Source organism: Chaetura pelagica, unplaced genomic scaffold (genome assembly GCF_000747805.2).
Source record: "Chaetura pelagica isolate M959 unplaced genomic scaffold, ChaPel_1.0 scaffold247, whole genome shotgun sequence".
Lineage (NCBI taxonomy): Eukaryota > Metazoa > Chordata > Aves > Apodiformes > Apodidae > Chaetura > Chaetura pelagica.
In genome coordinates, this window is record NW_009953958.1 from 405,014 (window position 1) to 420,536 (window position 15,523).

At 37.7% G+C, this 15,523-nt stretch overlaps 1 protein-coding gene across 1 annotated transcript in view; it reads left to right on the forward strand.

Annotated features, from left to right (window-relative positions):
• MIPEP (mitochondrial intermediate peptidase) overlaps positions 1–13,490 on the forward strand; it is a 75,160-nt gene extending 61,670 nt beyond the window's left edge. The window contains exons 18-20 of the mRNA XM_010001904.1: positions 3,914–4,035; positions 5,485–5,558; positions 13,396–13,490. Of these exons, the coding sequence (XP_010000206.1) occupies positions 3,914–4,035; positions 5,485–5,558; positions 13,396–13,490 (291 nt within the window). The remainder of the gene's footprint in view (positions 1–3,913; positions 4,036–5,484; positions 5,559–13,395) is intronic.
• Positions 13,491–15,523: the final 2,033 nt, after the last annotated feature.

Sequence of the window (15,523 nt, forward strand, 5' to 3'; positions counted from 1 at the left end):
AATATGTCATTGTGGTTTTTTGTTGTTGTTCTGTTGTTTTGTTTTTATATGGAGAAATCATTCAGCATTGAAACTAACACAAGAAATAAAGTAATTTTGCATCTACAGCTAATTTTACGAAAATGGAGTTTTAGGTTAAAATGTGAACCACTTCGTTTTAAATACATGTACATGGTATGTTGTTTTTTTGAGGGTTTTTTTATCATAGAACTTTTTAAAAGGTGTATTAACCTATATATTCTTGGGCTTTTAAAACATTTTATTGCCTGGATTGTAATTTCATCTATATGAAGTAGGAATATTTTTTTAATGCAAGCAGGTAGTTCCTTGTGTATTAGGGTAGAGGATGTGTCTTAATGTTTTAAGTATTTCTTTGCAGGTAGCTAAGTTCAGTTCTGGAAAGTTAATTGCTAGAACAGTGTCAGATCAGAAAATGTACTTGAGTAATGTAATACGTACTGGATGATGGTGAAATACTGAAGTCTGGAGGGTTCCTGATCAGAAACTGAGGGTGAGGATGAGAAAAATGTAGTGACAGGGAATGATGACGTGCTAGAGTTCTTCATACTCTAGAGTGAGGAAACCCTGTACTGTTAAAAAAAAAGGTTTTTAAAATTAAGTATAGGCTTCAAACTTCACTAGGGAATGGCAGTGTCAGTTTTTCTGACTGCTGTTTGCAATTTGAAAACAATCCTAGTTGCAGTAGGCCTTTGAGGGTGGTAGTCCTATAACTTGAGCTATCTGAAGGTATGTTCTTTATGTATTCCAATGAAGGAAATCTCTTCTGTACCTTAACTGTCTCAGGCATCTATTTTAGATGAATTGACTCATCCTCTGGTTTTGTGTCCTTTTTTGGGGACTGTCCTGTTCACAATTAATTTTTTTAATTCTCAACTTCATCATATTTGAAAGGCTTCCCAAATGCTGGGAGAGAGGCGAGCTGGTCTTTCCCTGGTCTTTCTATATCCTTTCCTTTTCTCTTCTGAAAGGAAGAAATGTGAAGTTTCTTAGTCTATTAGCAAGGACAAGGTCAAACAAAATGTCTTATATTTAAACAGAGGGTACTGAAGCCTGTTTTAGGTGCGGACTCTGAAACAAACTTTTAGTCTTGGACAGGTTGCTAAGAAAATGTTCTTTTCTCCTTGCTTACTTGTATTGGAGAGTTTCAACAAACCTGATGAATAGAATAGTTGTTCATCCTGGTAATGCAGATGAGCTGTTCTAGGTGCAGACCATTAAATGTAAGAGCATTTGATGTCAACAATGTGATCTGAGTTGTTCAGGAAGACATGCTGTCCTAGTTAGAGTTTATATGATGAATTAAAATAATTCCTTTCTGATGGGAGATGTGGAAATACTCTTCCCTGTGTCAAGCTTATAGAAATTATCCTTGTTTGTAGCAGAAACAGCAACTTAGATTTTTCACTGAAATTATCTGTTTGGAAATTATTTAAATTTCTGAGTTTGTGAAATCAATTAATCAGTAGATATTTCCACATTCCTGAGAGAGTTGTACTTTCAAGTTTAAACTTCTAATCCTAACTTGGGAAACTTACTGTACAATAAAATAGAAACAGACATATTTTCTTGCTCAGCCTTCTAAAAATGTAGGCGCTCTGATCTGTTTCAAAATGTGCTTTTAGTTTAGTGATTATGGTTATAATTAAGGGACTAGTTAGAAAAACTGTAGCTATAAAGTATAAACACAGCAACTACAGTACTTCTCAGAGCAAACTGGGGAATCTGGATCCAAGTAGAATGTTTTTACATACTTGCACTACAATGAGATATGGTACAGTTGGTGTTTACTTTAAAGAAAAGAGAAAAAAAAATTAATAGTTGTTTAGAATTTGCATCATGCATCAGGACCCACAGGAGAACTGAAGACTGGAGACATTTTTTCATCTCCTTTCACTTTGCGGCTCCTACTTTACACTAGTTGTGTAGGCTACCAGTAGAGACTATGTTGCTCACCCATGGCAAATTCTGGTTTAGACACCTGTTCTAGGGTGGAGGTAACCATCTTGTTGAAAGTAGGTTTTGAATGGCTGAATTACAGCTAACTTTGAGAACATATTTGTAGATGTTGCTCAGAAAAGGGAGCTAACAACTTTGTTTCTCATCAGTTGTTCACAATGATCTAGTTTTTAGATCACCGTTTCCTACCTTTTTAAGGTAAAAAGACTGATCAAAAGTCAATTTGTTTTTTCCACTTTCTCACTTGGTAATTTTTTTAAAACATACACATACATCTTTGACTTGCCTAATGGAGAACAAGATCAGCACTTTCTTGAATAAAGAAACATAGTTTGTTTCAGCTGTCAAAATTCAGGAAATTGTTACTTACAGTATGATAAAGGACCATGGTTGAAGATAAATAATTCTGGAAAACAGCTAATGCCCCTCCATTTTTTCCTTTGGCTGCCTCAGAATTTCAGCCTTTGACTCTAGGGTAAGAACAAGCATCTGACAGCCCACGGATTTAAAAGTAAAACATCTGTTATGCTACTTCATTGTTTTTCTTACATTTTCTCCGTAAAACTCTGTGTTCGGTAGTACCTACACAAATCTTGACAACAGTCAGACAACCAGAATATTAAGAGCTTCGACTTTGGATAGGAAGACAAATAAGATATGAGATTTGTCTGCTCTTTGATTTCCTCAAAGAGCTGAAAGGGCAGAGTAAGTTTTTTACTCCTTCATCTATATTGTTCATCCATCTTCAGTTCAAAACATATGCCCAAATCTGTTGTCAAACTGTCTTTCCATCTTGGACTTACTTGCCTTTCTACATTGCACCAGAGAGCACATGAAATCTTCATCCTTGGAGATACTGAGACTTCGGGAGGTTGTGGAGTCTCCCTCACTGGAGACATTCAAAACCCACCTGGATGAGTTCCTGTGTGATGTGCTCTAGGTGACCCTGCTTTGGCAGGGGGGTTGGACTAGATGATCTCTCGAGGTCCCTTCCAGCCCCTAAGATTCTATGATTCTATGATTCAGACAGAGCCTGGAGAAACCTCATCAAAGTTGCCTTTACTATGGGCAAGGGTTGGACCATATGACCTTTGGATGGTCTCTTCCAATTTAAATTACTCTGTTGCAGTCTGTAAAATAGAATATTTTTTCTTTCAAAGCAATGCTGATACTTCTTATTTTCTCTGCTAAGAAAACAGAAGTAAATAGTTAAGACCAAACAGCATTAAAAAAGGAGTCTGTCTTCACTGGAATGGGTTATAATTGATACTTTGATTCTGTATTTCTATAAAGCCAAGTAACAATACATAAATAACAATATAATTACAGATTATAATCTGCTATGTATATATGCATTTTTAAATGGGCAAGCAAATCTTTGAACAGTGATATTGCATGTGGATGTAATTGGTCTACCTCTGAGTTTTTTGGCTTATGGGAAGCTCTATTTTAAATAATTATTAAACGCAAGTCCTTATTATTTGTGGCAAAAGTTATAGAGGGAGCTTTTCCAAGTGTGACAGTGCACCTATCCACATGGAAGATGGTGAAATGTGGTATTACGTGTGATAACATAATTGTGGTTTTCTTTCAAGACTAGTAGAACAATACAGTTATTATCAAATATGAATACATTTTTTACTGCTTAGTTTTTTCTCCTTCTGACCCTACTATGTATAGTTTCAATTGTGATGATCAGCATATTGGATATAAAGTATTCAGATTGAGAAATACTTTTTGTAAGAAAGGATGTGTTGATTTCTGGTGGTGGTTAGTGGGGTTTTTTTAAACCATCATTAATAGTATGAGATTTCCTCCACCATACTTCAGAAAATTGTGAACAATTAAAAAGATTTAAAGATTAAAAGATTATTTTAAACAATATAAATAAACTTAAAGATTTAAAAGATTATTTTTGTTTGTTTTCTCTTTGCAGGCCTGGCAGCTGCGATTCAGTCATCTTGTGGGCTATGGTGCCAAATATTACTCCTACCTCATGTCTAGGGCTGTTGCCTCCATGGTGTGGAAACAGTGTTTTGCTCAGGATCCATTTGATAGGTAAAACCAGAGAAAATATTAAGTAGAATGAAGTGTCATGCTACTTGCTTCTGGAAAGCATGAAACAAATGGGCTCACATAGGCTGATAGACTTCTAAAACGACAGTTAGTTTTTAGACTTTTTTTAAGAGGATTACAGAATAGGAAATAACCACAGATAGGAAGTGTACTTTGAGACATGTTCATTGGTGCAAAAAATCTGTGTCAATGTTTTAAAATACAGGTGTGCCAATTAGGAGGCACTGAAATACACATTTAGATGTAATTAGAGAGCTTGGTTTTCATAGATGTCTCATCACTTGTAATTTTCTACTGACATCAAAAGCATCTGTGGGTATTAAGCAAGCTTCATGTCACCAACCTCAAAGCTAAGAATAGCAATCCTACTTGTTTTGTTTTGTGAAATTAAAAAGTAAATTGTGAGATCACAGATGGTAACTGTTCTTATACCTCATGTGAATGTTCAGAGCATTGTAACAGAGCAACTTTTCCGCTTAGAGCAACAAAGGCTAAAATGTTATTTGCAAAGTAACTGCTGTAAATACCAACACATATTCATGTGTATAAAATTTGTCTTGTTCAATTGCTTATAGTCTACCTTTAAATGCAATTTAAATTTGAGGACTTGTTACCGTTTGACTCAGGTTCGACAGCATTGCTCTTGATCCCCTCCCACTCAGGTAGGGAAGGAGAGAAAAAGGGAGAGACTTTGCTGGGTTGAAAACTAAACTACACAGCTTTAATTAAACACCAATGATAAAAGAAAATATATACAATTCTATACAAATGTGTTCAGATATCTGCAAAAGCCTCTCACCCCCAGCAACTCCCACAGCATCTCCTGAGCTGTGAACAGTCCTGAGAAATCCCAGAGCTGCCGGAGAGAGCACAGAGTGATGAGGGTCAGGAGAGCTCGAGCCGGGGGATTGGTGGTGATGGATGGTTGGAGTCCTCCCCAGACACCCACCATGGATGAAAAGGAAGGGAAGAAGAAGCAAGAAGGAAGTTGTCTTACGTGATCTCTGACCTTCCTCTGAGCTTACATAGATAAATGGAATGGAATATCTCTGACCAATTTTGCTGTCTGTCTAACTCAGCCTCCTAGGGGGGGTCGTAGATCTCCCCATAGTGTCTGAGCTGGCGGTATGACCCTGAAGACCCAGCAGTTAGAAAAATACTCCACCGTTATCATTCCTAGCTGGAACGCTTTGCTACTAGTTAAAAGAAAGCTTATTGAAGGAAAAAAAAAAAATCAGTAAAAGGAAAATTGGCTTCATCCTGGCTCAAACCAGGACAGGAGTCAACATGGAATCAAGGCAGTAATTGTTTCAGAGTGGAAGATTTCATTCAATCTCAGTCTCTGAGTTCTGTAGAGATCATAGAAGCAAATCTGATGGAAAGCTGAGGAGGTTGTGTTTGCAGATGGCTCTAACATCTGTGTTTCTCCAGGGCAATGGGTGAGCGTTACCGACGAGAGATGCTGGCACACGGCGGTGGAAAAGAGCCCATACTTATGGTTCAAGGTAGAAAAAAATTACAACTGTTTTATTCCCTTGCTCAATGAAGAAATAATTTAACTCTGTTTCCTGGTTTCATCTTTTTTGCTTAATTATGGTTTTAATTGGATTTATGAAAAAAACTTGTATACTTACTCTGTATATCACAAGGAATTCTACTGACCGTGACACAAAGTTTCCTTGTGATACACAGAATAAAAGACACACAAGTAGTTGAGATGGTATGTTGAAGGGGTTGTATTACAAGATTAACTAAAGAGGTCAGAGTAAGAGTATCACATATTTGAAGGAAGATAGATTACTTTTTTTATTTATTTATTAAAAAAACCCCAAACTTTTATATACATGGAGTTCATAATAGGTGTGTTTATTTTGTGTACAAGTATTTGAACTTGTTTTGGCCATGTCATTTTGCCACCATCATAATAGCTTTGGTTGTATTAGTACTTCGAATACACATTCTCATGAAATGGAAGTCTGAAGAAACATGGTTTACTGTTCTTCTCAATGCCAAATTTGGTATTAGCAATATTCATAAAGCAAAATTACTAAACTACATATATTAAAAAAATAACGTCACAAGAATGAAACAAGTTTGAGAAACTGCTGGTTTATCTCAGATCTCAATCTCAAATCAATGAAATGAGGATAAAAACTTTCCTCTGTAATATTGCAGTGTTCAAACCAAACAATGTTGTATTAATGTTGCTATTGTTGGTATAAGTACTTGGTAAGTACTTCATCCAGTGGGACATCCTTCAGTTTGCTCCAAAATGGTTAATATCAAGGATGAATATAAATGCCCTGCACTCTAATCACTGAATTTTGGGAGACTGGAAGTTGTGGCATTTTTTGTAAAGATAAGGAAGACAGTGGCAATATGTCTGTATTTCATCATTAACTTGGCACAGTTTCATAACTCCAGCATTTCAGTTCTTCAACCCATTTGTTTGTGTTTGAAGCCATAACCTCTGCTCCATAGCCAGACTCATCACATATTAAGCAACTGTGTATTCTCCAGATTAGTCTATTTATATTTCTGATCTACAGGGTTGCTTTTCCTTCAGCATGATTTTGCAAACTTTTATTTCTTTACTGCTCTTGAAGAGCTTGTGTTTGTAACCTCAAGAACCTATAGCACAAGATTATGGATTAAATAGTTGCAAGACAGGAATGCACATCTTTACAAGCAAATCCAATTATATTGCAATTCATATGGTGTAGAAGGAATGTTTTTAAACACAATTTATTCTTATAATCTCTTCAAGTTCTGGGATATATTTTTAATTGTACTGAGCATGGCATCTTCCTGGCGTGTCCTAGACACTATGTTGAAGTTGCTGGCAGTGTGCTCCCTTGAATCAGTTATTATTTGAATGAAGTTTGGGAAATTCACCTCTGAATGCATATATGAAATCTATAGAACTACAGTGAGCTTTCCCCCTTGGATGTGGGAACACAGTGGAATATGGCACAATCAGTTTGTGGTTCAGAGTATGCATCAGTTATTTTGGATAAAACTTGTTACTGAAATTAACCTGAAAAAGTGGTATCATAGTCCAGGAAATTCCAGATTTATTTTTAATTTAAAGGAAATCCAAATACAATCTCTCCTATGAAGACAGACTGAGAGAGTTGAGGTTGTTCAGCATGGAGAAGAGAAGGCTCTGGGGGGACCTCATAGCGGCCTTCCAGTATGTGAATGGGGCCTGCAGGAAAGCTGGGGAGGGACTTTTTCCAGGGGCTTGTAGTGAGAGGACATGGGGTAATGTTTTCAAGCTGGAAGAGGGGAGATTTAGATTAGATATTGGGAAGAAATTCTTTGCTATGAGGGTGCTGAGACACTAGCACAGGTTGCCAAGTTGCAGATGCCCCATCTCTGGAAGTGTTCAAGGCCAGGTTGGATGGGGCTTTGAGCAGCCTGGTCTCGTGGGTGGTATCCCTGCCCATGCAGAGGGGCTAGCCCTAGGTGATCTTTAAGGTCCCTTCAAACCCAAACTATTCTGTAACTCTCTGATAACTCTGCCCTATCATCTGGGTCATTAAAGAGTATGTTTAATAGGACTGGACCCCGTATTGTCCCCTGAGGTACATAGCTGGTTACTGGCCTCCAACTAGACTTTTTGACACTGATCACCTCCCCCTTGGCCTGGCTCTTCAGCCAATTTTCAGTCCATCTTCCTGTCTACTCATCCAGCCTGTACTCTGTGTATCTTAGGGGAGACAGTGTCAAAAACCTTGAAAAGTCTAGGTAGGTAGTGTCCACGTTCTCCCCTCATCTAACCAGGTCAGTTGTTTAATCATACAAGGTTTAGCATGACTTGCCAATGGTAAATCCATGCTGACCATTGCTGATGTTTTGTGGGGTTTTTTTGCTGTTCATGAATCTGGAAATGGTTTTCAGGATTAGCTGCTCCACCACCTTCCTAGGGATTGAGGTGGGACTAATTCCCTGTGTTTTCCTTCTTGAAGATAGGAGTGACATTTGCTTTTCTGCAGTCTTTTGTCTCTCTTTCCAGTGGCTATGATAGATCAGATTACTGAGAGTCACTTTACAATGCCAGCACCCTCAGCACTCAGCATCCCATCAGAACCTGAGGTTGCTGAAGTATTCTCTGATCTGATCTTCTTTCACCAAGGATACATCCCCATGGCCACTTTTATCTTCCGATTTTCACTTTTATACTCCAAATTTCTTTAATATTACTTTCAGCAGAAAGTTTAGAATTCAAGATCATAAAAATAACTAGAATTAATCAGCAAATTCCTTGCCTGTGTATATTGTGATGTTGATCTGTAGACAGTGCAAAACTTAACCATGCTTGAGTAACTACCTGAAAAATGAAATTGAGATGACTCAGGTCTTTTGACAAGTTAATAATTTGCTTGTTTGAGATTATATGAGGTTGCATCATAGAACAGATGATGGAAAAGCTTATTACATGTTTATACTTAATTGCGCTGTATTACAAAATTTGAGAATCTAAGAAGAAAAGTAAGAACAGTTACTTCTTTAATTTGTGTAGGTTCAATCAGCTTCTGATTCCCTTTGCTGCATTTTTACCTGTTCATTATGGATGTTCCAGAACACTTGATTTCCCTCTTTTGTTCATTTTCATCAGTTGCAAAACTGCACTCCCATAGCAGCTGACCAAACAGATTCCTGATTCATGACAGATTCCACCAGACTTAAAAGCTTGTTGACTTTACTCTTCTTCAGGGAAACAGTTGTGTTTCTGTGCTCACTAGTGCCATATTTCAAAAACATGAAGTTCCATAGGCGTTTTTTTCAGGCTGATTTTTTTAATCTAAGGAAATGAGCCTGTGCAGGTTTGACTTCTGAATCCATGTGTGCAGCCTCACCCTGGAAGTGTTTCGTATCTCCTTGTGAAGGTAGCCATTTTCATTGATTGTTTGATAACATAACTTCACAAGCCCATTTCATTTATACAGTTTCTTTGTTACCATTTTCTTCTCAAATGCTGTCTATTGTCTTTCTTTTGTGTTTGGATATGACCCTAGCTTTTCATCTCTCCCACACAATTCCACAGATGTGCTGATTAGGGAAGATAAAGGATCCGACCTGCCATCCAGTGGAGTTACTGACAAGCTTCCTGTTCGGACTAGTCTTTAATTAGAAAATACAATATACTTTTTTGTTTGTTTGCTTGTTTGGATTTGATTCTCTTGGCGTTTGTTTTGGGTTGTTTTTTTTTAAAGGAAACAATACAAAGGCTTTATGAAACCGTTTTGAACATTTTCTGAAGGGACCCCTTAGTCCTTTAATAATCTACAAAATACAGAAATAGTCACAAACACGGCTAGCAGCAGCAATTAAAATATACGTGAACAATGCTTTGTCCAAGAAGCTTGCTTTTGTTTTCTTAGAGAGGAAATAAAGTTTGAGAAGATTCCTCTGTCATTGTGGGTTGGCCACATGGCTCTTTCAGGCCCTCTGTCCTTTCCAGCACTAAGTTACATCAGGGTTTCCAAATTCCTTTAAAGATCTTTAACCCAGGTGTCCCTTCCAGGTCCAGTTGTATGCTGGTTGCAGGCCTGAACAAGATTCAGGTGTGAACCATCCCGCCCCCTCTCCCTTGACACTCCCTGAGTGGAAAGAAACCCAGGTGCAGAGACAGAAAGTGAATTGCAGTGTGAAAAAAATACTGGGTTGGATGATCTGGGAACTGAGAGCATGGAACATGTCCCAGAGTGTGCTTCTCCTGCAGTTTTGATGCAGTCATGTTGCCCTTTGGGTCTCTGAAGGAGTCCTCGTGCAAAATAGATGTGAAGTTGTGTCCTTGTTTCATAATGGTGTATTGTATTGTGGACAGACATACTCAGCTGTGTGCATATCTAGTAATCAAACTAACTGAATCTGTAAATAAATACACATTTGCTCCAGTGCAGTTTGAAAATTAGTTTTTCCATGCTTCAAATTATGCTTCTTAGAATAAATATGATTTGAAGAGGCTGTAAATATCTTGGATAATAATTGTATGTCTCTTTGAAAGTATAAGAAATATGCATAAATCCCAAAAGGTGATGTGAATGGCAATATATGTTAACTCAAACTACATGGACCCAAAATAATTAGTGTTCCAGAGAGGGCAGAGGCCAGATTTTGCCACAGGCTTTATTCTTCTCCCAAGTTCTAGTGATTGTAGGTTATAGCTAACCCTCTCTCAAAAGGGTGTGGTTAACCACAGTGCTGTAATGTGAAAGAAAACTTCAAAGCAGAGGAGATAAGCTATGCAGTGGCCTTAGGCTTGGGAGAGACTGAGCTGAAATAAGAATTGGGCTGAATGTATAAAATACACTCATAGATTTTAAAACTGCAACCATCAGACCATGTGGACACCTTACTAAATCATTTAGACTGAAGTGCTGAGTACTTACAATATATCAAAGCTGATCCTGCTTCAATATATTTTAATGGAGTTTAAAGGGAGACATAACCATTCTTAGCACATTCTTTGTAGAGTAAGAGGTTAAAACACCAAAATACCATCAGTGTCTGTTTCTTTTGGAGTTGTCTACTCTAAAATCTGTAGTTATTTATTTCATAAGGGCATTATGATTTTACTACAGTAAAAGTTCTGCAGCGATGACCTTTGTTACTCTTCATCTCTTCCTTGCAAAAGCTAGTGTCTGCTTTTCATGTCAGTGCTGGGAAAGTAGCAGTGCAGTAGACCACTTATGCAAGAAAACTGAAATATATTTGTATTATCGAAAGTTGGAACTACTGGGTAGGATTTTGATTTTAGTACTGCCAGAACAATTTTGAATTCTCTTATGTGTTCTAAATGGATGCAATTTGTAACAAGCTTTGAGAAAGATTTGATAAGACTGTATTCAGCTGCACTGAAGTACATCAAAGTGTGCTGTAGTTAATTGTATTTCTTTTATTCATTTTCTAATATCCAGGCTTGGAATGTTTTTGTTATTATTTGCCATTTTTATATAAGAGGGGAAGTAAATCTACTTGAAGAAAATCCCAGTATTAGTGTCTTCTCTTTTCCCCCCAGTCATTATACTGTTAGCTTTTCTTCTTTTGCAGCATGTTGATAATCATAGTTCTAAGAATTGTCCACAGTAGAATAAGTTTTAGTGTGTCAGAAGAACTGGCTTAAGATGATTCAGGATGGCTTTTCTATTTATTAAGTCAGTATTGGAAGAGAGCTTTTTTATTTTTGGGCTGAAGGAATGGTGGTTATGTCTGTTATGACTGTCTTTATATAATATGTCTGTGCAGCTCTACAGTCATCCCTCCATTTGATATCTGATAGAAAAGGACAGCTTGGCTATAGAAAAATGTTTTGGTTGTTGTTTGTTTTTTTTTCCAATAGAGCCACATCTTAAAAAATAGAAGGAAGGAATAATTTCACCAACTTCAGATTTTTATACCTGACCTAGTTAGCCAGGTTTAACTCATCATAAAGTGGAAAAAGGTCTGGGGAGTGGCACCCATGAAGATCTTCCTACTTACTGTTAAGTCTCTAGAAACAGAACCAGTTAGTTTTGTTAGTTAATGTCTAAGGCAAAATGAAACAAAAAAAAAAGGCAATGTGAATTGAATTGGTGGGACTGAACTGATCCAACTGAGTCTAAGATGAAGCTCCAGTAGCCATGCATGACCATAGGTGTCCCAGTGGGCTGCCATCCCTGTCACCTTCTTAAGGCATTATGCATTCTCTCCAGTTCTGAGAATACTGCAGGGAAATAGTATGAGTTTAAACTGGAGTGTATCCAAGGCTGTTAGGGAGCAAATACGCAGATGCCCCAACCAGCCCAGTCAGGAACCTAAGAGAGGGAGTCTGCAAGAGGCCACAGCTCTGGCGAGGTTAGATTAATAGCTAATATCTGGACACATCTGTTTCTCAGCCCAGGCCATAGCAAGTAATTTTTCACTATGAACTAGAAGTAATTCCACAGCAATTTTAACATTAGAGTAGATGACAAGTCTACTAAGTATTTGGAAATAGTAGTTCTCTTCTCTTTCATTTTGAAAATAGCTTGATGGAAGCTTCATTTAACAGCATTTCAGTCAACCCATATATGGGACAAGATTGGTTACCTTTTAGTGCTCAGTATTAATCTACTGGGTCAAGGAAGTTCATGCTGACACTTGAAATGGGTGTTTAAATCAGATTGAAATGGAATTCTGTGAGGTCTTAGCAAGAAAATTCTCTTTGGTTGCTCAAACAAAATTACCCCAAGCTGGTCTGTTTCCTGGTGGGTTTTGAATCATTGTGTTATAGTAAAAGATTCCGGTCTTTTAGCAGCATGTAATTATAATTTCACTGAAAGCAAATATTGTTGAGGATGTGAAAGAATATAAAGTTATGTTCAGTAGGTACACTGATCAGAAAGAACAGAACAAGGTTATATTTACATTGGCAGTTGTCAGAAAGAACAGATCACTTCAAAGAAGTACGAAGATTAAATTTTACATTATTTGGCAGCTGTACTGTTTTTTGTGGTTTGTTTGGGTTTTTTTTTCTGGTACAAGTAATGCAGTAAATTTCCATACGTAATCCTGAAAATGGTTTAATAACAGTGAAAAGAACAGCATTAAGGTAGTGTGCTAACTACAAAGAAACATCTGAAACTAATTTACAGGACATATTCTCATGCTTTCTAAAAACTGGGATTTGGAGGAGGAAGATGAGAGATATTTAGCTGCTCTGTTTATAGAATTACCTGACAAGTACTTGAACATGAATCTTCATTAGGCTAATTTCCCTGTCCATCATTCTGTAGCCTTTTGCTAAAGTTAACAGATACACTAATTAAAACTCTTACTAAAAGTTAAGAACTGGTACTGTATAAAAGCATAACTAAAACTGCAGTGCACTGAAAATGCTTTTGTTTGCAAAAAGTTTCGGGTGTATTTGTACTTTAAATACTAAATTAAATGTTTTCAAGTTGTGCAACACTTTGAGAAAAGATGTTGTTTTTTCTGGCTCTGTCAGACCTGAAGCTCAGCAGATAAGGATTTAGATACCTGCTCAATCACTGATTTATTCTACTCATTTGGAAATTACTGAGTCTATGGTTACATTGCTTTAAAATGGATATAATTCTGTGCTTAAGCAAGATTGTAATGATAAAAATCAGTTAACAATCTTGAAACCTGTCAATTCAGTGATAAAGTGTAAAGGATAGCTTGAAAAAATTAAATAATCCCCTTACATTATGATTGCATGTTTTTCTTGACAAACATAATAGCTGGTTCTGTCATATTGTCATATTAAAAGTTAGTTAGCAATAAGTGTTATTATTGACAAAGTTTGCAAGGTCCTAGTGTTCTTGCTGAGAGTTTGTTCTCTTGATTTTGCAGCTATGCTTCAGAAATCACCTTCAGTTGAAGATTTTGTGGACGCCCTTGTTTCAGACTTAGACCAGGACTTCGAAACGTTTATCACGGACTCATAAAAATGTTCAACAGAAAATAATTATTTAATGGAATATTGCAGATGTCTTAATAATTGTGGATAAAATGTTGTTGTGGCTGCTTTGCTTCTGGGTGAACACTTGTACAACACTTCATGTTGGTGGAACAGTAATAAATAATTTCATTGGATCACCTGGTTGCATTTATGGAGATGATGGCTTTCTGTTGCAGAGGAGCTTAAGCATGGAATTTGAGAGAACAAATGCTCAAATATGTATTGTTAGAAAATTCTGTATTGTTGGAACAGCTGATTAAATGGGAATTGAACTCATCTTCAGGGTGAGTGGGGTGGTATGAGTGGTCATTGGATATGAATGTTGGATTAAGTATTAGGGCATCCCCATCCAGTGTCTCCAATGCAGAACTTCCACAGCAGAGGGGAAATTGGAAACAAAGATCAAGTGGTTTTGAGATAGGAAACAAAAAGATGTGAGAAGAAAAACTGCTCATAAAGATATGTGATGGAAAATGTTAAGGAGGCAAATATATCTTGCAACATGAAAAAAAAACAACACAGGAGTAAAAAATGTGTCCCAAAAATGTTTCCTAGTGGAGGGAAATATGAAAGGCAGCCATACTTTTGTAGCTGTGATGACCCAATGGGACATGTGTGACCCTGTTTGTAAGTGAAAATAGTATCTTCTGTTATCTGAAGCCATCAAGCAGATCTTCTTCAGAATAGCAAACTAAAGCTAAATACAAAAGATGGGCAGTTCACTGTATAAGGTGCATAAAATGGTTGGAAGGAGGAATGGAATTTACAAGGTGCCATAAAACTGGTCTTGCTATTAAATGAGTAGTTTTAAAAATATCCAACAGGTTCAGTTTTTGTTTCTAGGCTTATCTTTTGCAGATCTTCTGCTGAGCTTCAGTGTTCAGGGGTCATCAGTTGTTTTCTGAGGCTGAATCTCCCATGAATTGGGTCATTTTGTCCTTTTATCTGTTATCTGGGTGCGTTCATTTTTTTCTGTAGTGGTGCTTTAGTTTAAATATATTGGCAGCGTTGCTGCATGGGGATGGCCTGAGTCTGGTCCCTGCACACTTGTTCACAGGGAACTTCCCTCTAATAGCGAGCGGCCAAGTGTTGGGGAACTGTTTAAAGTGTAGGAGGGCAGGTTTTGGAGAGGCAAAAATCATTCAAAAGAAAGATGTTTTTCCCCAAAACAGTTTAAGGTTGCACATTATAAGTAAAATACAAGCTGGGTGGAGAAGGGATTGAAAACCGTCCAGCAGAGAAGGGGTTTTAGTGGACAAGAAGCTCAACATGATGCAGCAATGTGTGCTTGCAGCCCAGAAAGCCAACTGTGTCCTGGGCTGCATCAAAAGAAGCATGGCCAGCAGGGTCAGGGTGGTGATTCTTCCCCTTTACTCAGCTGTTTTGAGACCCCACCTGGAGTACCGTGTCCAGTTCTAGAGCCCCCAACATAAGAAGGAACATGGACCTCTTTGAGCAAGTCCAGAGGAGAGCCAAGAAGGTGATCAGAATATTGGAGTACCTTTCCTATGGAGACAGGCAGAGAGAATTGGGGCTATCCAGCCTGGAGAAGAGAAGGCTCTGAGGAGACCTCATAGCAGCCTTCTGGCAACTGAAGGGAGACTATAGGAAAGCTGGGGTGGGACTTTTTGTAAGGACATGTGTCAGTAGGATGAGGGGCAATGGATTAAGCCTGGAAGAGGGGAGATTTAGATTAGACACTTGGAGAAAGTTCTTCACTCTGAGGATGATGAGACACTGGCACAGGCTGCCCAGGGAAGTGGTGGAAGCCCCATCCCTGGAAGTGTTCAAGGACAGGTTGGATGAGGCTTTGAGCAGCCTGATCTAGTGGGAGGTGTCCCTGCCCATGCAGGGGGATTTGAACTAGATGAGGTCCCAAGTCATTCTATGATTCTATGATTATACTGTGCGTGATTAATGAAGGAAATACTATCAACAGGGCTTTCTTCTCTTGAAGTAAATGACAAAAACGGTATTTGAGTGCGTATTTTAAGAAAAGTGATTAATTTTTCTCTAGAA